Here is a 27007-nt window from a genome sequence, read left to right as displayed (position 1 = left end):
TGCATCTGCTTAGCGGCTCTCAGAAGAGTGGTTGGACAAAATATTTTAAACACATGTACAACATTCCATAAGCAATTATAGAGGGTGTGGTGGTAAAACAGCCTGCACAGTAATACAGAAAACACATTGATTTTTCTTGCACAATGTGTCTCCTATTAGGTACAGCACACTCAAATGTTTGCTGTGACATAAAGAACAAATAGGGTGGGTTAGAGTTTAGAAGGAACTTGGTATATCACCAAGATACACTAAGCTTTTCCGAAAAGAGTGCTGGTTGTTCACTGCTAGAACATTAGGTCACTCAAAACTTGGGTATAGCAAAGTATTCTCAGCTTAACTTTCCAATGTGTCTCAATACACACATTGATCTGATCCATCCCCCAGTATGAAACAAATCCCCTATATTTTTCTGATCTAAAGGCAAATTATATGAAAGGAAATTTCTGATTATTTTAAGGTTTTTGAATATACCAATCTTCATAGTATCTAGGTCCAGAGACTACAGTACCTAAATATTAAGGGGGAGAATTTCAAAGGCACAAATGCCTTTGAAAAATCTCTGCCTATATTTTCCTTCCCAGAAGAACCATTTAAAAAAACCCAGCACTGAGTATCATGACAAGTTAAAAGAAAAATTAAAAATTCTGAAATATTCCATTTCATGAGCTGCTTTATTAATTTTAAATAGAATTGTTCTTCAAAGATTTGTTTACATAAGATCAGACATACAGGGATACTGAAATAAAAGCTACTAGTTAGGTGCAAATCAGTAAAAAAATATTTAAAAAGAAATTGCCTCATAAATTTATGGCAAAATGAGGAAAAAAGATTAGTAAACTCAATTACTGTGCAGTAGCACTTCAAATATTGATTGGTTTCAGGAGAATCAGATCTTTAAACTGCAATTACACAAACGAATCTCTCACCTACTTGCTTAACTGATCGTTTATTTGCTGGCCTACCTGATGTAAATGTATACCAAAGAATCACACATTCAAATTAGATTTTTCAAAAGCCAGAGAAATGGCAATACAGCCCATGAAATTAAAATCGTGTACAGCGTCAAGGATTGATTTCACAGTTTGAGTATCAATGGGACATATGATCATATACAGAAAGTATAGGTTTTATGTCAGAAGTATCACATTTATTAACATACAAACAATACTAAGTAACAATAACGTTCCCAACGTACTAATTATTATTCAGATAAATCAAGGCAGAATTGAAATAATTTATATTTCTAGTTACTCCATCACAAAAATTAGGTCCTTGGGATTCACCAGCTGAGAAGACCAATAGCGGCCACAAATGCTGCAGAAACAATTCTAGGAACTTCATGAGCCTTCTTCACATTTGTTTAGAGTGTGATAAGGCCTGCAAAGTGATGCATCCTCAGTCTCAGGACTGCCACTGTAATTGCCTGCTGTGATTCAAAGTACTGCTGACAAGGGACCCATCCAATCTCTGGTGGACAGATGTTGTTCCGGTAAGAAAACGGTATTTTCTGAGCACAGGACAGGCAGCCAGGAATTCTGACTATCTCTAGTTTTGGGAAAGTCACTTTCTGGGCCCTTCATACGCCCGTATGGAATGAGTAGAGGACATAAAGAGGGTACAGACTGCCCTGGAAGATCACACCTCTTTGGAGGGGAGTTCTCAGACCAATATAGAGCTGGCATAACAGCTCTACACAGGCTCCTCAGTCTGACCCTGACAAATGAGAATGTGTTGGGGTCTAGGAGAGGCATGAGCGTCAAGCACTGCACTCTGGCTAGTCTGTATTGGTGACATGGCTCTTTATGGCATACAACTTAGAGTAGACCTGGCATGCTGTAAATTGCATGGGTGGGGACAAAGTAGGGACTCTGAACTGGGACAGAATTAGGGAGTCATAAAAGTGGGTTTCCCATCTCATGCGGCATGCCACCGCCTCTCTTCCTCATGCCCAGCACAGGAAAGGGTACTAAAGAATTTGGCCCTTTCTCTCAGCTTCCCTGTCTGTAAAATGAAAGCCACAGTGACTTCCTGACCTACTTCACACATTTAAGAAAAAAATCATTTTGCAAAATAACATAAATGCTAAGTATTGATATTAAATCTTTCTCCATGCTTGCAACGGGAATGTTAGCTCAAATCCTGTGATGTGCTGCTGATATTTTAACAATGGGTTCCCACATCTTGCCCTTTATAGTGTGTGTGCTATAAAGAGGAGGGAGGAAGGACTGCACAATCTATTCATTTGTTTCCCATTTATACAAGAGTGCTGTGGAATGAGCCAGTGCCACATGGCAACAGACATATTAAGACTAATTTTACTGTACATACTGATAATGTAGCAGCATTCAGCTTCAATGAATTAATGGTGTGGGGTGGAGTTCTTATAGGGAATTTGGGGACAGGCTGCCATGGGATTTTACAATGATACTTAACATTTGGTGGAAAAAACTATGCTCTTCAGAAACATATTTCTGAGCCCCAAGAATAAACCATCTATGATGGGGTTGATTTAGCTGGGTCCAGAGAAGGGGTGAACTTCATTTTAGGAACAGAAAACCCACCCCTATGTTCCCTGTCATTTGGTTGTCTAAAAAGTGACACAGAGGAACTGCCTCTGACATATCACTGCTCAACACTCACCAGGGCAAGTTTTTCAAAGGTTGTAAAGACTCTTCTCATATTAGTGAGACACATATATGTCACATGCCAGGGGTTTTGGCCAGTACTTTAATAAGGACTGCTAGCATATTGCTGAGGGAATTACAGGATGCTGCAGTTGCACTAGACTTTGAAATTGCAGGTACGCATGCTGCTGACAACTTAATTGACATTGAAACCTGGACTTGGGTATTTAGTGCTTTCTGAGTTATTCTAGGAGGGGGCTTTTGTTGAAATAAATGGCAGTTTTGTCATTGACTTTAATCTATATCTGGTACTTACATGGGCCACATTACTGCAGCATTGGAGTGCCTCACAATCACAGCACCCCTGTGAGTTAGAGAAGTGCTATTATCACTATGTTACATATGATTAATACTCAAGTACGGTTGCTAGATTAAGTAAAACTCAAGCTAGTTTTCCAATCATTTCATACAAAGCACCTCCTATTCCAGACCTCTTGGGTTTGTTTGTTTATTTGCATGCACAATGCTGTTGTGGAGAGATGAATGCCAACAAGAGAGCAGTGAGGCAACTTTTGTAGCTCGTGCTCTCACCGGCTGAAAATACACCATTAAAATAGATGCATGCTGTACCTTTAAAGTTAGAGGGACATACTGGGACATGGATTTTTAGGTAGAATTTCCAACTGAAAGTGATTTGGCCCACAGACATGAAAAATAGTTATTTTCTATGTTGAAAACCAGCTACAGAAATAACAGTTGAAAATGTGACACAAAAACCAAAATACAATACAAGTCATTAAAAAAAAGTAACATTTGCCTGCCCTACACAATTACCAAATATCTCCATTTTCAAATACAGGGGAAAATGTAGCAATAACTGCATAATGGTATCTGAGGTAACTGTTGGCATATCCTAGCAGTTTAATTCTAATTGCAGGGGAGCACCAGTCCTGCTAGAAGAAGAAAGGTTAATTGATTGGTGTGGTTCTGGATTGGTGAATCACTTATTGAATTTAAACAAACCATTATCTTAAATAAAAATGAAAGATGTTGACTTACCAACTCTAAGAATCTCCTCACTACCTGTCTTTGTTTTAAATTGGTCTCCCCATCCAGGTTAGCAGTTTCTATATGACACAGCCCATCAGGGTCACTTGAAGAGAGCAGCAATATGTCAGCAGGTATGATTTCATTACAACGAAGCTGAACAAAGTCGCCAACTTCTACTTCTTTCCAATATCTGTTCATATATTTCTTTTCATTCCTGACAAAGAGACATGTACAGGAAATACATCAACACACTGACCAGGTAGGGATGTCTCAGTCTAGTCTGTTTGGATTTTAGGCTGGACCACAGAGTCTTCGCGAAAAATCACCAAGGTATTCTCAAATTCTCCCTTTTTAGAAAAATCACATGGCCACAAAAAGGGTGATGAAGAGGTCACGTGGCTAGATAATTATTAAGGGCTAGATCACAGGCTAGGCTAGTGGTTTGGTGGTGGCATAAAAGAGAACAAGACACCTTCCTTTCAGCCTCTAAATGGACTACCTACCTCGTGGGCATGAGTACATTGGGGTAAATAGGTTCTGTACACCCATTACTCCTACCCTTGACAGATGGGTTGGCCGTGGCTCCTCCCCAGTGCACCAATCAGTTCAGCTTAACTAGTGCAGGGGAAGGGGTTAGTTATCTGCTATTGATGAAGGCCAGTAATAGATTTGTACCCCACCTCCAGGGGCGAGGGTAGGACAGAAAGGAATTGGCCAGGCCTCTCTGAGGCACAACTCCTTCTTTGCACTGTTCCTGAGGCACCACAACTATGTGCCGCCCTGTATCAGCCCAGTCTAGCCTTCAAAAGAAGCAATGAAAATATTTGCACACATTGTAATGCAAATATATAAAAAGTCACTAGCATCTTTGGGAATTACTCTTTAAAGAAATCCAGCATACAAGTGTTTTTCCTCTCCCCACTGACCACTAACAACTACTATGACATATTAGGATGAACTTTTTGTGGTGCTGCATGTGAAACTTAGACCCAAGAGCCAAAAATACACAACCCAAATGAATTCCAGCAAAAAACCCACTAAGCTAGCATCACCACGAAAAACGCAGCCACAAGTAGAGTGTGGGGAGAGGACATTCTTGTTTCCTTAAAGTGAGCTTTTATAGTGACACTAACTATAGTGACATCTGTTGTATACAATAGTTAATAGTCTCTCTGCCCAGCCATTGTAAACCTTCTATTTTGCAGCTCAATTTCTTTGTCACTTCAAAGATTTATCTAGTTGAAACATTAACATATATGTTGTTAATCTAAATCTGCTCATTAAACTCTCTATTTCTTTAAATGAGTTAATTGGTAACTTATTTTTGTTAGGAGCAGGGGGAAAAAAGAACAGGTGCCTGTTTAACTAACTCTAGTTAAAATAAAATGCTTTTAAAAAAGCATTAGTGTAAATTCTTCCCTTTGGTATTTTAAAAGAAATTTATTTTTAAAACACCCAAGATATTAACTTTGCAAAACACCTACTGCAAATGGGAAATAGCTACTTTTGACACTTTCCTAAACTACCAGTACATAACACTTAATGAAATGACACAGCACAGTATTCTAGATGGTTGCCATTGTTGTTACATTGCAATTGGCACTGGCGTTGTTCTTCCTTGACACCACCTATGCCAACAGAACAGGATTCTGAAATGGAAAAAAGTTTGCCATTTTATGTATTTTACATGTATTCCTTAAAAATGTTTTGTATATGAAGATCCTGAATAGATTTTTAACCAGGTCAAAACACAGAAGACCTGGTAACTTTTAGAATTACTGTTAAAGATTATGACCCAGATTTTTTAAAGGTATCTAAGTATTGCTGCATTCAGGGATTGCAACATCTAACTGGTTCAGGAGCCTAAAACTCATTTTCCAAAGGGATTTAAGCATTAGGTGCCATCCCTTTTTAAAATGAAAGTTGGGCTCCTAAATCCTAAGCACAGTGACACCTAAATACTTTTAAAAATCTGGACCTATGTACCTAATTCATCGTTGTTTTGACTCCACTGGTGTCAGAGTTACACAGCATCTATGTATTTATTTAGCATACACATCAAACAATAAAATGTCAGGTAATGGGGCAGGGGTGTATCTTTCTTAGCTGTCCCTTCCCTGTGCCCAATTTATAAGAGAAGGAATGAAAATTATGGTTGTATCCTCTCTTTCAACAAAGATCACTACAGATTAATAAGAGCTCTAAGTGTAAAACATGATAGCCTAACAACGGCAGATAATTTTCACATTGGCTGTAGATACATTCCTTATTCCCTCCACGATCAGTCTGAAACTATCATTTAACTTTTCCTACTAATGAGTATGAATTGCTTTGAAACCAAGAGTGCAGTAATGTAGTACAAATCATTGGATCACAAATCTGAAAGGTTTGTTAGCTATGCAGGCGGTAACTCAGAACACTTTCACATGTGACTGCTACTCTTGATCTTTTTTAATTTAACTATGGAAGTGAATGAAGTTCAAATGCATTTGTAATCAGTGGTGCTATATAAGTGTTACAAGACTAAAAATGAGACAACAGTCCTGCAGGCTATAGTGCCTAACAACTTTTAATTAATTTTTATTGTTTAAAAAGCATTGCATTTCAAGCATTTCCTAATCTCCCACACACTTGGCAACCATCACACCTGTATACTATCTGCCACAGGAAGGGAGATCTTGGACTAATGCCAAAATGCCAAATGCCTTGTTAAGGATGGATGTACTGTAAGAGGGTTTGCACACATGCCAGGGACACAGAGTAGCTTCCCCTTAATTAGGAACAGAGGAACTGCCATATCGGGTCCATGTAATCTAGTTCCTGCCTCTGACACCTTGTATTGAGCTGTGATACTCTGAGTACCTTTCCCAGACCTGAAGAGCACTGTGTAGCTCAAAAGCTTGTCTTTTTCACTAACAGAAGTTGGTTCAATAAAAGATATTATCTCATCCACCTTGTCTCTCTAACATATATTGTCTACTCATAGCTCCAGTCTTTCTGAGAGCCCCAGTTCAATCCCTCTTTCATATGAAAATCTTTCCATGCCTCTGAGAACACAGTATTCCAGGTGAGGGTGTACCATAGATTTCTACAAAGTGGCATTATAATTTGTTGGCATTGTCTTCCATTCATTTTTATGCATTCCACCTTTAAAACAAACAAAAAAAATAATTACTGCTGCACTTTGAAATTCCATTTTTACTGAGCTGTTCACAATGATGCCCAGACCTTTTTCTTGAGCAGTTACAGTTAATTTAGAACATACTAAGGTGGAAGTGTAGTTGTTATTCTTTCTTATGTGTATTTGCCAACCATGGGGTTTTTTTTGTTTTTGTGCCATTGTATTGCTCATTTGTGAAATGGATAGGTGAAGGGTCTCCATGTCTTCTCTAGTGAATAATCTAAATTGTGCATCATCTGCAAATTGTGCCACCTCTCTTTTCACTATTTCTCAGCTCATTAATGAATACATTAAATTAATTGTGCTAAAATAGATCTTGGGCCACCCTACTGCGACCTCCCATGTAATCCTCTGCCACACTGAAATCTGTCCACACATTCCTAATGTGTTCTTTTCTCATAGCCAGTTTCTAATCCATGACAATACTTATGCCTGTCACCCCTGACTTTAACAGCCTCTTGTGAGGAACTTTATTTAAGCTTTCACAAAGCCTTTGACAAATGTCAGATGGCTCTTGTTTAGCCACTATTTTTGACAGGCTCCAATAATTCTAGGGAGATATAATTTTCTTTTAGCCTATAAAACTGGAGGTGTAGATAAATGCCTCAGAATCTAGGTATTATGATGTACTACTGCCAGGCTATGGTACAGAACAAATGCCGTTACTGATGCATTATGGTCCTCACTCTCCAGCTCCAGACAGCAACTGACTGACTCTAGCACTGCAGCTTCTTTTATATGGCCCTGCTGGGCCCTGATTGGCTGCTCCCTGAAGCCTCTCTGATTGGCTGCTTCCTCCCACACCCACTCTAGGCAGCTGGGACAATTTCTCTACTGTTCCTTTCTGAGATGGGGTATAGTAGGACCCTGAAGCCTCCAGCTGGGGCCTCTGGGTCTAGCCCACCCCGTCACAAACACTAAGCATCCCTCTACGTAAACTTTATGTGGTCTTCAAAGTCTTGTGCAGGCCCTTAACACTCAAATTAATTTCACACCACCCCCATTCCAAGATTACCTGCTGGCTAGCTTTTGAAGCAACAATGGCCTTCATTTCAAAGGAGGTCAGATGCTTTAGGAGGTAGAAAACCAATCCCTAAAGGACAAGATAAAGGCGAGAAACAAAAACAAACAAAAACCTACCAAGACACCACTTGGATCAGTGCTGGATACCAACCAATTCCTTCACCCATTCCCTCTCAGGATGACATCAAATGGTGTGGGACAGGACTAAAAATATTAGGTCAAGCTCTGCCATAAAAATCCTTAAAATCCACTTAAATTAATTTGGCTACAAACGCAAAACTGGTGACAACATTCAGGATAGTCTTTTTTTTTTTTAATTGTGTGGTAGAAGTTGTATTGTTACCTAAACAGTAAAAGAGAAGGTGCCAGATATATAAGGTAAGACAATACCACAGAAGACAAGCAATATCAATCATCATTAGAAAATGAAGGGAATTGACAGGTTTAAAACAGTTAATGAAGTCAAAGCTATCCCTGAGCCTAATGTGTTTATTACTTAAGACTGAACAAGCTAAATAGCTACAGACACATGCTGAAAACCATTTAGGTAAGATTACAGTGCTGTGGCAGAATTAAGGAAAAACATGTAGTAGAAACTAGAACCAAAGCAGGTTACATAATGTCCAGAATATCTCTCTGTTCCACCATAAACCATAACATCTGTTTCTAGGGTAAGATTCGCAAACAGAATCTGAATCTGATACTAATTAGATAGAACAGATGAAGAAAATATACTTCTCTTGAGGAACTTCTAATAAAAAGGGCAGGGCCCCTCCACGACAGAAGTTACTAAATGGATTCCTTGTCTTTAATATTATACTGAGAGTCCTTAACATTTTTTCCCTTGTTCATCGTCCTCTAAGAATTTACTATCAATTAGCAACTGAGTAGGTACATAAAATATGTTAAACTTCTCAAAAGAACAAGGAGTGTGTATGAATAATAAGACATAAATGTGCCTTTTAATGAATTTCAGAGCTTCTATCTTTCTTGTTACAAATCAACTAATTTCACTTGCTCTGAGAAACCTAACCCCCTGGAACCTCAGCAGCTCAGGTTTTAGAATCTGAAACAAATGCTGATTTTTTTTTGATTTTTTTTTGGCATAGTGCTATCTTCTGTGCTGACAGCAATCTTACAATTGTTCACTGTAATGAAACATTTGATACCCGGAATAAATGATTTTTCAGCCAAGAAACTTAGTATTGAGATAACAAGATTAAATTTAAAAGCAGAACACTTAATGAGATCTGACATAAACAGAAAAAAGAAACACTAGCTGCCAACAACTGACTTTCCGCTCAGAGTATTTTTTTAAGTTACAGGAAGCATTATAGTTGGATAATAAAATCCCCTCAACGTATATTTAGCGTTTATTGTTTTAAGCGATAGAATTTTTTACACTTCTCAATTTATTGCTGCAAATAGAAATAAATGAATATCCTCCTCCCAACAAGCAGACAGATTGTGAAGAAAGAATACCTACTGTATAGTTTCATTGTGGCTAGGTGTCATGTTGGTGCTCAATAGATACTATATTGAATGTGGGGAAAGTGTAAAAATTGATTGGGGAAATTCGACCTGGCCATGGAAATCCATGCATTAGTCAACTTCAGGCTCGACTACTGCAATGTACAGTACCTGGTGCTGAAAGTCAATGCCACACAAAGTTTCAGATGGTATGATACATTGCAGCCCCTCTCCTAAGTAAGGCAGGGCAATGAAAACATTTCACACCATTGCTCTACACACGCAGTTCAGGCTCTCTGTCCACTTCTACCTTTTCTGGTGTAGGGCCTTGATCCTGTTCTTCAGGACTCTGAATGGTCTTTGTCCAGGATGTCTTTGGTCTTGTCTACATGGAGTAGCAATGCTTACCAGAGGGGTATGTTTTCTAAAGCACACCAATGTGTTACTCACTAACTGGTCTGTGTAGAACCTGCTGGCATGAACTAAAAATTCCATACTGAACATTAAGGCAGTGCTGTTTCAAACAATGTTAGATTAACATGCAGTAGGGAACTTTTAGTTGTGCCAGCAGGATCTACCCAGGCCATTTAGCATGCAACACACTGGTGCACTTTAGAAATCACTCCCCTCTAGTGCGCACTGCTGCTCTGCATAGACAAACCCTTAAGAATCACCTCTTAGCAACAATGACATACCATGACAGCTGTGCTCTTCAGGTAGTAATGATACCCAGGATGAAACTCACAGTTGCAGGGGACTGAGCCTCCTCAGCAACAGGCTCACACCCATTGAACTCCCTCATGCTGAATCATAGAGAGACCATACACCTTATTATTAAATGCCTATATTATGGTAGCACCCAAAGGACCCAGTTGGGATTGAGAACCCATTGCGCTGGGGACTGTACAAACACAGAGGAGAGACAATCCCAGCCCTAAGCAAAGCCATGATTCTTCTAGGACACATTAGACCTAAATTATGTAGCAGGCACCCCAGAATTTTAAAGCCCTCCTCCCTTAAGCTCTCTCCCATTTAATGTTCTCTCCTAGTTTAGTCAGTGCAATATAGTTTAGGATGTTTATTTGAATTTAAATCTCAAATTAAATTGCTTTTGGCTGCCTCATCATTCCATAACTTCCTTGCACAGTACCTTTACTGTTTATTTTGATCCTATCCAATCACACCTAAACTAATCTAACCAAGTGGGCATTTTTAGTCAAACACTTAGAGAGTTCTTCATACTGGTTCAGAAATCCAGAACGTATTGGGTTGTTTTCACTTCATATCCTAAACCATAAGCGTAGTATTGCTGTGCCAAGTAGGTGGTGGAAACCACCTTCACAGTTTGGGACATGGACACCTAAATGGAACAAAACATAGATAGCAGTTTGTAAAGAAATGGTAATTCACGAGAAGAAAGGCACTGCTTAATGCAATATATTATTTTTATTTTTAAAATATTCCAAATCTTCCAGTTAAAAAATTAATCACGGAAAGAATTCTATCAGTAAAAGTATTTCCTTGCCAATTACACACACAGACCTGCTGTAGATGTTGCTATCCTATTTGCAAGAATATTTCTTCACATATCCTCCTGCACATAACTGTGCCATGCAAAGATATCCCCTTTGGACACTGCTTTGAAACCTAAACATTATCTAACCATTCGACTGTGTAAGCAGAAAGTAAATCAGAAACTATTCTGGCTCAATAACTCCAGTTCTACGTTAATGAGCATTATTAAATCATACAGAATTTCATAGCTTATCTTTACTTAGAACGAGACAAAGTGAATGAAGTTTCAGGATTTCCCGTCCTTCCTGTTCTTTTTGTTATGTTCCTGTAAGATTAAAATGACAAGAGTCCCTGCTCCCTTCCATTCTTTCATTCATCAAAGAGAAAGTGGAAATAGTGTAAACCAAATTTTAGTTCAGGATCTGCAAAAAATTGCCCCTCCAAAGGCCAGATGCATCTCAGGCATCTAAGCTTGTGATGTTCTAAGTTTGGTTCAAGTGAGATGGAGCTTTGCATGCTGCTATCTGTAAGTCCTCACAGGTTGGATCTCTATATTAGTGTTCCAGGGGATAGCCGTGCTAGTCTGTATCCACAAAAACAACAGAGTCTGGTGGCACCTTAAAGACTAACAGATTTATTTGGGCATATGCTTTCATGAGTAAAAAACCCACTTCTTCAGATGCATCTTTTTTTTACCCACAAAAGCTTATGCCCAAATAAATCTATTAGTCTTTAAGGTGCCACCGGACTCCTTGTTGTTTATATTAAAGTTGAAGAAAACACTGGCCTGTGCCACACTTTGCTGTATCCAACATCACGCAACAATAAATGCCTAGAAGGGATCACCAGTAAAAGAAAGGCAGAAAAGCACCAAGACGACAGTCTTTTAGAAAGTACCTTACATGCGACAGTGAAGCTGACTACAAGACGTCCTGCACTACACTTTAATGAGTCTTCCCTTGACCTGAAAGTATTTCTGGTGTTCTTCTCAAACTGAAATATGAATCTGTATAATTCTTGGGTTAGAGATTGCGAAGAACCTATGCCTGAAGCATCTCTCTCTGACACATTTCTTAATTCTTAACAACTTTTTTTTATTTAAACTCTACCACTAAAGAATTCCACTCCTCCTCCTATGAGATTTCATCAGATGGGAATGTGCAGAAAGAACAAAGCCTCACACTCTCTCTGTCCCATCATAGCCATTGTCTACAATGGGAAAATATCACTCTGGATCAGAGCCAAGGTCCTTCTGCCTCATTATCCAAGCTCAAAGGCCAGCACCAGTTGCTTCAGAGGTAGGTACAAAAATCTTTGCTGTAGACGTTTATTGGATAACCTGCCCCCAGGAAGTTTCTTCCTAACCTTAGACACATAAAGGTTGCCTTACGCCCTGAAAAATGAGGGTGTTTATAGTCCTTGCAAAAGCCTGTTTTTTGTTTTGTTTTGACTATTCCTAAATCTCCCTCTGTTGTTATTTTGCCATGTAACTCCATCAGTGCTAGGGACAGTGAGGGCACATCTACACTTAAAACACTGCACCTGTGTTTTAATGAAGATTCTCTAAGCTGATGGAAGAGAGCTCTCCCATTGGCGTAGTTAATCCACCTCCCCAAAAGGTGGAAGTTAAGTTGATGAGAGAAGCTCTCACACCAACTTGGCGCTGTCTACAAGGGGAAGTTTGGTCAGTATGACTACGTCGCTCAGGGGTGTGGATTTTTCACACCCCTGAGTGATGCAGTATTCTGACGTTGGTCTGTAGTGTAGACCAGACTTCTAGCATAGATGCCACCAGCATTCTTACCACCATTCTGTCTAAACTAGGTCTCAAGTAATTGATAGTTGGTCTATGCTACTGCTTTCACTGTTGCTAGTGCCATTGCCAGGCCAAAGTCAAGAGAATTACCTAACATTTTCTATTTAGATCCAGTAAGATTTCCATGAGAAGACTGCAAGTTTAAATCCCGGGGGAGACCCTGATTTGAAACATGTGTTTCTATTTCCAGCATTTTCACATCCACAAGACTAGAAGGAGCAGTAAATAGGACTGGAACTTGCAAAAATCCTGTTCTTCATTGTAGTTGGCAGCACACTAGGCCTTAATTTGTACTCCAGTGTGGTGGATCTGAGAAGTATAGTTAAAGGCCTGGTCTACATCTAAGTCGAACCATATACATCACTGAGTGTATGAAAAATTTCAGACACTGTGTGACATAGTTAGGTCAACCTAACTCCCACTGTAAATGAAGCTAGATCAATGGAAGAATTCTCTTGTCAACCTAGCTACTGCCTCTTGAGGGGATGGATTTATTACAGTGATGGAAAAACCAATCTGTTGCTCTAATAAGAGTCTACAGTACAGCACTACAGCAGTGTAGCTGCACTGCTGCAGCTGTTACCCTTGTAGAAATACCCCAAGCTGTATATTTAAAGCAGTAGTGATTTATCGTAGATTATGTGTAGTCCAACTTCTCTATATTTAGCTGCTATCCCAGGTTATGTTGTCTTTCCTTATCTTTCTGGATCACTGCTTGCCCCAACAAGACAAGAATAAGTAATGTGAGGAAAAGGAAACAGCCTCAAGCTACATTTCAAGTACTAAGAGATGCCGAAAGAACCATATTGGTCTCACAACAAAATCATGTTGTAGAAGTCACCTAAGTTCTTTGACTATTTATAAAAGAGTCTCCAATACTTTAGTATAAAACAATAATGAGGTGGTTCCCAAGGAGGGTTTTTTTTGTTAAGATTGGCAAAATAAAACTTTAACTCAGAGAGTATACAAAGAAGGAATGCCAATGAACCACCTCCTCCCACACCAAGTATATATACAGCAGGCAACAGAGGTCAGTCCAAACTCTATGCACATAACTGCATATAATGCTATGATTCTTGAAGAGTTGGATTATGAAACCAAATCTCCATTTTTATGTGTGCCAGTTTTAAATCCAAAATGAATGGTGGCTTGCAAAGCTATCCAGAAATAAAGGTCCTAATTGAAAAAAACTAAGAGCTACAAAATTTAATAATTCTATTATTAAAATTAAGTGAGTATTAGTAAGTATTACCAATGCCAGTATGCAACTTAAAACTAGAGCCCATATTTTTTTACACATTTCGAGTCTGCTGCTGAAGTAAAGTCAGTCTTTCTATCTATCTCAATAATGTGTCAGACTTGCTGGAGCCAGTCATTGAGGATAGGTGGATCTCATAGACTCATAGACTTTAAGGTCAGAAGGGACCATTATGATCATCTAATCTGACCTCCTGCACAATGCAGGCCATACAGTCTCACCCATCCACTTCTATAACAAACCCCTAACCTATGTCTGAGTTATTGAAGTCCTCAAATTGTGGTTTGAAGACCTCAAGCTGCAGAGAATCCTCCAGCAAGTGACCCGTGCCCCATGCTGCAGAGGAAGGCGAAAAACCTCCAGGGCCTCTGCCAGTCTGCCCTGGAGGAAAATTCCTTCCCGACCCCAAATATGGCGATCAGTTAAACCCTGAGCATGTGGGCAAGACTCACCAGCCAGCACCCAGGAAAGAATTCTCTGTAGTAACTCAGATCCCATCCCATCTAACATCCCATCACAGACCACTGGGCATACTTACCTGCTGATAATTTGGCAACTGAGCTTTGATCAATTGCCAAAATTAGGCTATCCCATCATACCATCCCCTCCATAAACTTATCAAGTTTAGTCTTAAAGCCAGATATGTCTTTTGCCCCCACTACTCCCCTTGGAAGGCTGTTCCAGAACTTCACTCCTCTGATGGTTAGAAACCTTCGTCTAATTTCAAGTCTAAACTTCCTAGTGTCCAGTTTATATCCATTTGTTCATGTGTCCACATTGGTACTAAGCTTAAATAATTCCTCTCCCTCCCTAATATTAATCCCTCTGATACATTTATAAAGAGCCATCATATCCCCCGTCAGCCTTCTTTTGGTTAGGCTACACAAGCCAAGCCCTTTGAGTCTCCTTTCATAAGACAAGTTTTCCATTCCTCGAATCATCCTAGTAGCCCGTCTCTGAACCTGTTCCAGTTTGAATTCATCCTTCTTAATCATGGGAGACCAGAACTGCACACAGTATTCCAGATGAGGTCTCACCAGTGCCTTGTATAACGGTACTAACACCTCCTTATCTTTGCTGGAAATACCTCGCCTGATGCATCCTAAAACTGAATTAGCTTTTTTAACGGCGATATCACATTGGCGGCTCATAGTCATCCTGTGATCAACCAATACTCCGAGGTCCTTCTCCTCCTCTGTTACTTCCAACTGATGCGTCCCCAATTTATAACTAAAATTCTTGTTATTAATCCCTAAATGCATGACCTTGCACTTTTCACTATTAAATTTCATTCTATTACTATTACTCCAGTTTACAAGGTCATCCAGATCTTCCTGTATGATATCCCGGTCCTTCTCTGTGTTAGCAATACCTCCCAGCTTTGTATCATCTGCAAACTTTATTAGCACATTCCCTCTTTTTGATCCAAGGTCAGTAATAAAAAGGTTAAATAAGGTTGGCCCCAAAACTGATCCCTGAGGAACTCCACTAGTAACCTCCTTCCAGCCTGACAGTTCACCTTTCAGTACGACCCATTGTAGTCTCCCCTTTAACCAATTCCTTATCCACCTTTCAATTTTCATATTGATCTCCATCTTTTCCAATTTAACTAATAATTCCCCATGTGGAACAATGTCAAATGCCTTACTGAAATTGAGGTAAATTAGATCCACTGCGTTTCCTTTGTCTAGAAAATCTGTTACCTTCTCAAAGAAGGAGATCAGGTTGGTTTGGCACGATCTACCTTCTGTAAAACCATGTTGTATTTTGTCCCAATTACCATTGACCTCAATGTCCTTAACTACTTTCTCCTTCAAAATTTTTTCCAAGACCTTACATACTACAGATGTCAAACTAACAGGCCTATAGTTACTCGGATTACTTTTTTTCCCTTTCTTAAAAATAGGAACTATGTTAGCAATTCTCCAGTCGTACGGTACAACCCCTGAGTTTATTGATTCATTAAAAATTCTTGCTAATGGGCTTGCAATTTCATGTGCCAGTTCCTTTAATATTCTTGGATGAAGATTATCTGGGCCCTCCGATTTTGTCCCATTAAGCTGTTCGAGTTTGGCTTCTACCTCGGATGTGGTAATATCTACCTCCATATCCTCATTCCCATTTGTCATCCTACCATTATCCCTAAGCTCCTCATTAGCCTTATTAAAGACTGAGGCAAAGTATTTATTTAGATATTGGGCCATGCCTAGATTATCCTTAATCTCCATTCCATCCTCAGTGTTTAGCGGTCCCACTTCTTCTTTCTTTGTTTTCTTCTTATTTATATGGCTATAGAACCTTTTACTATTGATTTTAATTCCCTTTGCAAGGTCCAAATCTACATGGCTTTTAGCCTCTCTCACTTCATCACTACATGTTCTGACCTCAATAAGGTAGCTTTCCTTGCTAATCCCGCCCATCTTCTACTCCTTGTAGGCTTTCTGGTTTTTCTTAATCACCTCTCTGAGATGCTTGCTCATTCAGCTTGGTCTACAACTCCTGCCTATGATTTTTTTCCCCTTTCTTGGGATGCAAGCTTCTGAAAGTTTCTGCAGCTTTGACTTGAAGTAATTCCAGGCCTCCTCCGCCTTTAGATCCACGAGTTCTTCAGTCCAATCCACTTCCCTAACTAATTTCCTTAATTCTTTAAAGTTAGCTCTTTTGAAATAAAAAACCCTAGTCCCAGATCTGTTTTTGTTTATCCTTCCATCTAGTTTGAACTGAATTAGCTCATGATCACTTGAACCAAGGTTGTCCCCTACAACCATTTCTTCTATGAGGTCCTCACTACTCACCAAAACCAAATCTAAAATGGCATCCCCTCTTGTTGGTTCTTCAGCTACTTGGTGAAGAAATCCATCAGCTATCACATCCAGAAAAATCTGAGCCCTATTATTGTTACGAGCACTTGTCCTCCAGTCTATATCTTGGAAGTTAAAGTCTCCCATGATCACACAATTCCCATTAGTATTTACTTCATTAAAAACATTAAAGAGGTCTCTATCCATATCCAAATCAGATTCCGGCGGTCTGTAGCACACCCCAAGCACTATCTCAGGGAAGGCTCTAGTAGCTTTCTTCCCCAATGTGATTTTTGCCCAGACAGACTCTGTCTTATCCATTCCATCACTTCTTATTTCTTTACAGTTAACCTCATCATTGACATACAATGCTACCCCACCACCTTTGCCTTTATTTCTGTCTTTCCTAAACAGCACATAGCCTTCAATACCTGTACTCCAGTCATGACTACTATTCCACCATGTTTCTGTTATCCCTATAATATCCGGTTTCACTTCCTGCACCAGTAGCTCTAGTTCCTCCATTTTGTTACCTAGGCTCCTCGCATTAGTGTACAGACATCTTAATTTTTGCCGTTTGGCTTCACTGACATTCTTTACCCGGTTAGGCACAGACATTCTACCACCAGTATCACCTATTAGACTGGTATCTACACTACCCTTCCTCCTTATGTCCATTCTTCTGCTCATGGCTGTATCCTCTCTTACTTTGTTTTCTTCCCTCTCAATGTTGAATTCCGGTGTGGAGATTACCTGGACATTTCCCAACCATCCCCTCCCCCAATTCCTAGTTTAAAGCTCTCTTAATCAGTTGTGCCAGCCTCCATCCTAGAAGCCTATTTCCCGCCTTACTCAGGTGAAGTCCATCCTGAGAGAACAGTCTTCTGTCCATAAATGCTTCCCAGTGGCTGTACATACCAAAGCCCTCCTTATAGCACCACTGCCTGAGCCATCTGTTGATCACCATAATCTTGTCAAACCTTTGTTGCCCTTCTCTAGGAACAGGCAAAATCCCACTGAAGATCATCTGAGCCTCGATTTCCTTAAGCGTCTTCCCCAGTCTGGCATAGTCCCCCTTGATACGTTCCAGCGAGAATCTAGCTGTATCATTTGTTCCCACATGAAGGACAATCAACGGATTCTTTCCTGCTCCCGTTAGGATCCTTTTCAGCCTCAGGTCCACATCCCGTATCTTAGCACCCAGCAGACAGCACACCCTTCTGTTCTCCGTATCAGCTCTAGTTACAGGCCTGTCTATTCTTCTCAGTGAGTCCCCAATCACATAGACCTGCCTTTTCCTGGTGACAGTGTGATTCTCCAGTCTATCCCCTGCTCCCACTGGCTGCAAGTCCTCTCGATTCCTATTCACCCCTGCAATCCTCCACAACCCATCCCGTATCCTCCTGGGGCTCATATTTGGTGTTGTCTCCATTGACTCTTCTCCTCTTCCTGTAGGACTAGCTGCTCTTCTCTTTTTCCTTGCCCTCTCACCTTCAGCGACCACTTGCTGTGCCCCTTCTTCATTTTCCAATTCCGCAAACCTGTTCCTGAGCTCTATTTCTCCTTCACTGGCCCATCTTTTCCTCTGCCTGGTTGTCTTAGTCACATGCTTCCACCGTCCACTTTCCTCACCCAGCAGTCTCCCCTCAGAATTCTTTGGTCCTGCTTCCATCTGCAAGTCTGAGCTTGTCCCTTCAGCCTCCTCATGTTTTTGCTCCATCATCTGTTCGAACCCCCTTCTAAACTCCATCAGAGTTTCCACTTACATCTCCAGTCCTCGGATCTTTTCTTCCATCAGCTCTATCAGGCGGCACTTCATGCAGACAAAACTCTTTTCAGGTACCCCCTCCAGGATCATGTACATGCCGCAGCTTCCACATCCAGTCATCCTCATTGTGTCTTTCAGTGCTGCCTCTGTATCGGTCATAGCCTTCCCACCTAAAACCTGTTAGTCCAAGAAACACAAACCAAAACAAACCCCCTAACAGGCACCAGAACACTGGCAGACCACCACCCGCTCCCTTAACTAGCATGTAGGCTCCTCTGCCTAGGTCTCTACGTCTCCCCCGCAACCTCCCCCTGTAAACTCCCACTGAAACTCCGCTGTTTACAGCTCTGTTTGCTGGCTGCTGTGCTGCTGTGTCAGCTTCTCTATGCTTGAACAATCTTTTCTTCCCCTCGTACAAAGAGAGCTCAGGTTCCTTGTTCTGTCCCATTGACTTACAATCCATATGACTGTCAAAGATCATAAATGGGATAAAGTCAGCTGAAATACTCTACATATTTCTTAATATGCTGACATACCGGTATTCTTTTCAAAATAACTTACATTTAGAGATCTCCGAAGGGATGCAAATCAATGTTGCCATTTGCCCTCAACTACCATCAATAAAGGAGACATGAATGAAGAATGAAATATTGTCAATATACATAGTTGTACACTCTTACCATTAGTTTACTAGACAATACACTGTTTTAGACCAAAAGATATCCTTCCATATCTAATAATGATCCATAATCTTTCTTATCAGTCAGACAGTCATGACCTGCATCTTTAGAAAAGCATCCTGGTTGCCATATATACAAGAATCTTATTCGTATGACTTCCTGAATCTGGATTAGGTAGGTCATTCTACAACATCCTCTAAAATACTCGCCTATCCACTGAAATCTTTTAAGTTCATTTGAAGACTTGCATTTGTTCAAAGAGGTTGCATATTCTTAAAAATAGAGCTGGTCAAATAACAGTCATGAATAATGTATTTTTTCAATATTTTCTCTCCCATGAAATGAATATATTTGTGAATACTTTTTTCCCCATTATTCAGCCGGGTCTATACATGGTCTGGTCAAATAATTAGTTAGGTAAATTATTTGCAAATTTACCTCTCTCAAAAACATTCAGCAATTACTTCTGGTTATTATTCACTAAGCTCCATTAACAGATCTGAAAACCAAGGCCCTGATTCAGCAAGTTGACTAAGTATGCACCCAACTTCAAGCCAGTGAATAGTCACATCAGCTAAACAAGTGGTTCTCAAACTTTTGTACTGGTGACTCATTTCACATAGCAAGCCTGAGTGAGACCCCCCCCCCCAAGAAATTAAAAACACTTGTTAATATATTTAATGGCATTAAAAATGCTGGAGGCAAAGCAGGGTTTGGGGTGGAGGCTGACAGCTTGCGATCCCCCCACCCATGTAATAAACTCATAACCCCCTGAGGGATCCCAACCCCCCAGTTTGAGAACCCCGGCCTAAACCCAAAAAGAAAACTTAATTTGAGTTAACTTTCATATGTTCTTTGAGAGAAAAGCCTGACAGAACATCAGAATGCAGTATCATAGAAAAAATAATTTTCACCTTAGCCAAAAGAAGAATGAGAACTTTAGACAATTATGTTTTTGAAAGACACAGAAACTGAAGTTGAGAGCAGGTGATACACAGGAATTATTCACTGGAAGGTTTCAAAATCATTAGAAGGTGAACAAACAACCTAAAAGGTTTTGAGATCTGAAACACCTCAGCAGATTGCAGACAACCCAGAAAAGCCAACATTCAGCAGCATTGTGCTTTCACAGAGACCAAAAAGTTACACTTTGCTTTAGGATTTTAACATAAATTTAATAAGGCCAGAAAATTCAGTGTTAAACTGACACTTCGACCTCCTCTCTCAACAGAGCATTCAGAACAAAATCTCTCTAATCTGTAGACGGCAACACTGGACACTGCACAATAATTGATTTTCTAAAAAAATTGTAAATGTACGAGAGAAAAGAAACATTTTTTAAAAAAGACGGTTATTCACCTTTGTAACTGTTGTTCTTCGAGATGTGTTGCTCATATCCATTCCAATTAGGTGTGCGCGCGCCGCGTGCACGTTCGTCGGAAGATTTTTACCCTAGCAACACTCGGTAGGTTGGCTGGGTGCCCCCTGGAGTGGCGCCGCCATGGTGCTGGATATATACCCCTGCCGACCCAACCGCCCCTCAGTTCCTTCTTGCCGTTACTCTGACAGTGGGGAAGGAGGGCGGGTTTGGAATGGACATGAGCAACACATCTCGAAGAACAACAGTTACAAATGTGAGTAACCGTCTTTTCTTCTTCGAGTGCTTGCTCATATCGATTCCAATTAGGTGATTCCCAAGCCTTACCTAGGCGGTGGGGTTGGAGTGAGATGTTGCAGAATGCAAGACTGCTGAGCCAAAGGCTGCATCATCTCTGAACTGTTGAACAAGAGCATAATGTGATGCAAAGGTGTGTACCGAAGACCAGGTAGCTGCGCGACGTATCTCCTGGATAGGTACACGAGCCAGGAAGGCTGCAGATGAAGCCTGAGCCCTGGTAGAATGTGCGGTGATGTGGCTTGGAGAAATATGAGCCAAATCATAGCAAGTGCGGATGCATGCTGTCACCCAAGATGAGATCCTCTGAGAGGAAACATGTAGGCCTTTCATTCGGTCTGCTATCGCGACAAAGAGTTGGGGTGTTTTCCGAAAGGATTTTGTCCGCTCGATATAAAAAGCGAGCGCTCTACGGACGTCCAGGGAGTGCAATTGCTGCTCCCGTCACGTTGAGTGTGGCTTCGGGAAGAAGACCGGGAGAAAGATGTCCTGGTTAACATGAAAGGCTGAAACCACCTTAGGGAGGAATGCCGGGTGTGGTTGCAACTGCACCTTGTCCTTGTGGAACACAGTGTACGGCGGGTCTACCGTAAGAGCCCTAAGCTCGGAGACTCGTCTGGCCGATGTAATGGCTACAAGGAAAGCTGTCTTCCAAGACAGGCAGAGTAGCGAGCAGGTTGCTAATGGCTCAAATGGGGGAGACATAAGTCTGGTTAAGACCAGGTTGAGGTCCCAGGTTGGGGCTGGGCGGCGTACTTGGGGGTACAAGCGCTCCAAGCCCTTGAGGAACCTCGAAACAATAGGGTGTGAAAACACGGAGCGGCCACCTTCCCCTGGGTGGAAGGTAGAGATGGCTGCCAAGTGTATCCTCAGTGATGATACTGCTAGGCCCTGCTGTTTGAGAGACCAGAGGTAGTCCAAAATAGAGGGGATCGAGACCTCAGTGGGAGTAAGATTATGCGTTTCGCACCAGCAGGAGAAACGCTTCCACTTGGCCAGATACGTTGACCGGGTGGAAGGTTTTCTGCTACCCAGGAAAACTTGATGTACAGATGCAGAGCAACGCAACTCTGACTGGTTTAGCCACGCAGCAGCCACGCCGTGAGGTGAAGAGCCTGCAGGTCCGGGGGGCGAAGTCTGCCGTGGTCCTGAGTTATGAGGTCTGGGTGGAGTGGCAGGGTATTTGGGTTGGCTATTGACAGGTCGAGCAATGTGGTGAACCAGTGCTGCCTGGGCCACGCTGGAGCGATCATGATGAGGCGCGCTCTGTCCCTGCGGAGTTTTAGCAGGACCCTGTGAATCAGCGGGAATGGTGGGAAGGCATAAAGGAGCTGGCCCTTCCACGGCATCAGGAAAGCGTCTGAGATCGATCCCGGGGAGAGACTTTGGAAGGAGCAGAACATCTGGCATTTCCTGTTCGCGTGGGAAGCGAACAGGTCTAAGTGGGGAAATCCCCAGTTCTGGGAAACAGAATGAATAACGTCTGGGCGGATCGACCATTCGTGAGACAGGAAGGACCTGCTGAGTCGATCCGCCAGAGTGTTCCAAACCCCTGGGAGAAAGGACGCTACCAAGTCTATCGAGTGGACTATGCAAAAGTCCCAGAGTTGGATGGCCTCCTGACAAAGAGGGGAGGATTGTGTCCCTCCCTGTTTGTTTATGTAGTACATGGCCATTGTGTTGTCTGTAAACACTGAGACACAACGGCCCTGTAACTGATGCTGGAACGCCTGGCATGCCAGGCGGACTGCTCTCAGTTCTCGGACATTTATGTGTAATGTCAGCTCCTGAAGTGACCAGAGGCCTTGAGTACGAATGTGTCCGAGGTGAGCACCCCAGCCGAGAGATGACGCGTCCGTCGTCAGGGACATTGAGGGCTGGGGCGGATGGAACGGCAGCCTTGCACACACCATGGAGGGAGTTAGCCACCAGTCTAGGGAGCCTAGGGTGCTCGGGGGAATGGTGACTATCGTGTCTATTGGGTCCCTGCCCGGGCGGTATACAGAGTTGAGCCAAACTTGCAGAGGGCGGAGGCGGAGCCTGGCGTATTTGGTTACGAACGTGCAGGCAGCCATATGACCCAGGAGACCGAGACAAGTGCGAGCTGAGGTCGTCGGGAAACTCTGTAGACCTCGGATGATTGTTGCCATCGCCTGAAAGCGTAGCTGTGGTAAACAGGCTCTGGCTAGATTGGAGTCCAGGATAGCTCCTATGAAGTCTAACCTCTGCGTGGGAACCAGAGTGGATTTTTCTACATTGATCATCAGGCCTAGGCGGGTGAATAGGTCCTTGACGATGCCCACATGCTGAGTGACTTGTGTCTCGGAGGCCCCTCGGATGAGCCAATCGTCCAGATACGGAAAAACGTGTATCCCACGTCGGCGGAGGTAGGCGGCAACTACGGCCATACACTTTGTAAATACCCTTGGGGCTGTAGAAAGGCCAAACGGCAGGACCGTAAACTGGAAGTGCTGACAGTTGGCTACGAAGCGAAGGAATCTCCTGTGCGGAGGAAAAATGGCGATGTGAAAATACACGTCCTTCATATCGAGGGCGGCATACCAGTCTCCAGGATCCAAGGACGGGATAATGGTCCCCAGGGATACCATGCGGAACTTCAACTTTATCATAAACTGGTTGAGTCCTCGCAGGTCTAGGATAGGTCTGAGACCTCCCTTCGACTTGGGGATTAGGAAATAACGGGAGTAAAACCCCTTACCCCTTTCGTCCATTGGTACCTCCTCTATAGCTCCCGTGGCGAGGAGCGTCCGCACCTCTTGTAAGAGGAATTGCTCGTGAGAGGGGTCCCTGAAGAGGGACGGGGTTGGAGGGTGGGAGGGCGGGGTTGAAATAAATTGGAGGTGGTACCAATACTCCACCGTGCGTAGGACCCAGCGATCCGAAGTTAACTGGGACCACGCCGGGAGGAAGTAGGAGAAACGGTTGGAGAAGGGAGGAGAGGGATCCTGGCCTGTAACTGGTACGTCGCTCTCGGGCGCACCTTCAAAAGTTCGCCTTTGGTCCCAGTGGTGGTTTCGAGGGACCTTGATTTTGGCCCGCTTGGGATCCTGAAGGTTGCCTGCAACCACCTCGGCCGCGCCGCCTGCCAAAGTCCTGTCTTTGTCTAGGCGCAGGGAATGGGCAGTGAGGCTGGGGATGGAAAGGCCGACGTTGGGTCACCGGCGTACGCATGCCCAGAGAACGCATTATGACCCTGTTGTCCTTCAGGCTTTGCAGCCTGGGGTCAGTCTTTTCCGAAAATAGGCCTTTACCATCAAATGGCAAGTCCTGGATGGTATACTGCAGCTCCGGTGGGAGGCCTGAAGCCTGAAGCCATGAGATGCGCCTCATGGCAACACCCGAAGCCAGAGTCCTGGCTGCTGAGTCGGCTGCGTCCAACGAAGCCTGGAGGGAAGTTCTGGCCACCTTTTTCCCTTCTTCCAAGAGAGCTGCGAACTCTTGGCGGGAGTCTTGAGGGAGAAGCTCCGTAAACTTACCCACCCCCGCCCAGGTGTTATAATTATAGCGGCTAAGCAGGGCTTGTTGATTTGCCACCCGGAGCTGTAGGGCACCTACAGAGTAAACTTTGCGGCTGAGTAAGTCCATCTGCCTAGCCTCCTTCGATTTCGGGGCTGGCGCCTGCTGGCCATGGCGTTCCCTCTCATTAACAGACTGGACGACCAGTGAGCAGGGAGGAGGATGGATATACAAGTACTTATACCCTTTAGAGGGCACCATATATTTACGCTCGACTCCCCTGGCCGCAGGAGGGATAGAGGCTGGAGACTGCCATATAGTGTCCGCATTGGCCTGGATGGTCCTGTCCACTACCGGGTCCTCTACCTCCAGGACCTCCTCCACCTGGAGTTTCATATTGAGCGCTACCCTCCTGAGGAGGTCCTGATGGGCTCTCAGGTCTATTGGAGGAGGGCCCGAGGAAGATGTTCCTGCCACTGCCTCATCTGGAGAAGAGGAAGAGGAGATGCCGGGGACGAGCGGGTCCTGTCTGGCCTCTTGCTCTTGGGCAAGCTCCTGCTCCAGTGGAACCTGGGAGTCCGGTGGGTGAACTGGGGCTTCCTCTGTAGCAGTCGGAGGGGGATGGCTAACCATCACCTCTGGCACTCTGTGCTCTGATGGGACAGAGTGGGACGGCACTACTGGTACGCATTGGGCCTGGTGGTAAGCCCAACGTGTCCAGAATGACCACTGATGGGGGCCTTGGTCCTGAGCCTGGGTCTCTTGGAAGACTCTGGTGGGTACGTCAGAGTCATGGTCCTGCGCATAAGAGCTGTCTGCGTGGGAGGACCCTGATGCGTGTCTGGACGGCCATGGAGGAGCTGAGAAGCCCTGAGCAGAGTCTCTGTCTCTAGCGGACCTTGCTCTACTCGGCATCGGGGACCGGTACCGGGAGGCAGACCGGTACCGGGAACGAGATCGGGACCTGCGACCGGAGCGGTGCCGGGAGGTCGACCGAGATCTCGAGGCTCGACGTCGGGAGCGGCTACGGGACTCACGGTGCCTGGAGCGGTGCCAGGAGCTGGAGCGGTGCCGAGAGTGGCGGGCCAGCGAACGGGATACTGAACGCCGCCGCGAGTGCGACCGGTACTGGTGAGGGGAACAGTGCCGGGACTGCGAGTGGCGTCGGGAGTGGGAGCGCTGACGGGACCGAGAATGTCTGTGGGACCGTGATCGAGAACGGTGCCGCTCTGGTGTGCCAACAGAGGATGGTCGTATCAAGGCAGGCTTGCCGATAGACTGAATTACCCGCACCGGCGGTGCCGGGGGACGAGGCAGCGTCGACTCTGTCATGGCAATCAGATCCCGTGCCGTTGAGAATGTCTCCGGCGTGGATGGAATAGTAAGCTCAACCACGGCTCGCGCCAGGGAGCTGACAGGCACCGGACTCGACGGCCCTTGTGGGACCGGAATCAACGGTGCCGACGTCATCGGTGCCGTGGAAGGTGTCGGTACCGGGCGATCCGACTTAGACGAGCTCTCGGGCTGCGGTGCAGGTGGCACAGAAGCAACAGGAGTCTTAGGCTTTCTCGACCTCGGGGAGGGGGAGCGGTGTCTAGTCGACTTTGGTGCCGGCGACGGCCGGTGCCGAGAGGTCTTGGCAGTACCGGGGCGGTCCGGTACCAACGAGGCGCTTCTGCCCTCCGATTGTCCAGTCCTCGGTGCCGAAGATGGAGGGGTAAGAGCCGCCTCCATGAAGAGCTGTTTTAGCCAAGAGTCCCGCTCCTTTTTTGTTCTAGGCTTAAAGGCCTTGCAAATGCACACTTATCTGTCAGATGAGATTCCCCGAGGCACTTAAGACAGGAGTCGTGTGGATCTCCTGTTGGCATCGGCTTGCGACAGGCTGAGCACGGTTTGAAACCCGGTGAACCGGGCATGGGCCCCGGCACCGAGTGCGGGGAACGGGCTAATCCCCGAACCCCTCTTAACTATAACACTAACTATGAACGATGTTAAGTACACTATAACTATAAACTTTGAACTATATACACAAAAAATAACTAGAGAACTATGAGTAGCTAGGGAGGTGGAGGTCAGTAAAACCGCACTCCACTGTTCCAACGACCAACACGGGCGGTAAGAAGGAACTGAGGGGCGGGTGGGTTGGCTGGGGTATATATCCGGCGCCATGGCGGCGCCACTCCAGGGGGCGCCCAGCCGACCCACCAAGTGTTGCTAGGATAAAAATCTTCCGACGAACGTGCACGCGGCGCGTGCACACCTAATTGGAATCGATTTGAGCAAGCACTCGAAGAATTGTAATTCACGCCTCATCATCAGATTAAGTTTAACAAGATCAAAGCCAAACTCCTAACCCTCCCTCCCAAAACTTTTCTACCTCCTGTGTTCTTTAGCAATGTCAACACCCCAACCCTTCTCCCTATTACTAAAACCCATAATCTAGTAGATATTTTTTACTCCCTCTCATTTGATCTACACATCCAGGCCATATCCAGTACAATATATCTAGCATTCGTGCTTTTCTGTCTAGCCCTACAGCTAAACTCTCAGTCAGGCCCACGTTTCTGGTCTCAGCTAGTGCAACATCATACACCCACACTGACCTCTTACAACACATAGAAATGCTGATGATGAAATCATTTTCATTACTCCTCAGTGTTGACTGTCAC

At 43.7% G+C, this 27007-nt stretch overlaps 1 protein-coding gene across 1 annotated transcript in view; it reads right to left on the bottom strand.

Moving 5' to 3' along the window:
• The window catches only part of ATP10A (ATPase phospholipid transporting 10A (putative)), a 146020-nt gene that overhangs the window by 75407 nt on the left and 43606 nt on the right, over nt 1-27007 (bottom strand). Inside the window, exon 2 of the mRNA XM_045005148.1 lies at nt 3684-3888. Within this exon, the coding sequence (XP_044861083.1) occupies nt 3684-3888 (205 nt within the window). The remainder of the gene's footprint in view (nt 1-3683; nt 3889-27007) is intronic.

Source organism: Mauremys mutica, chromosome 1 (assembly GCF_020497125.1).
Source record: "Mauremys mutica isolate MM-2020 ecotype Southern chromosome 1, ASM2049712v1, whole genome shotgun sequence".
Taxonomy (NCBI): Eukaryota; Metazoa; Chordata; order Testudines; family Geoemydidae; genus Mauremys; species Mauremys mutica.
This window is presented reverse-complemented; position numbering and strand designations above follow the sequence as displayed.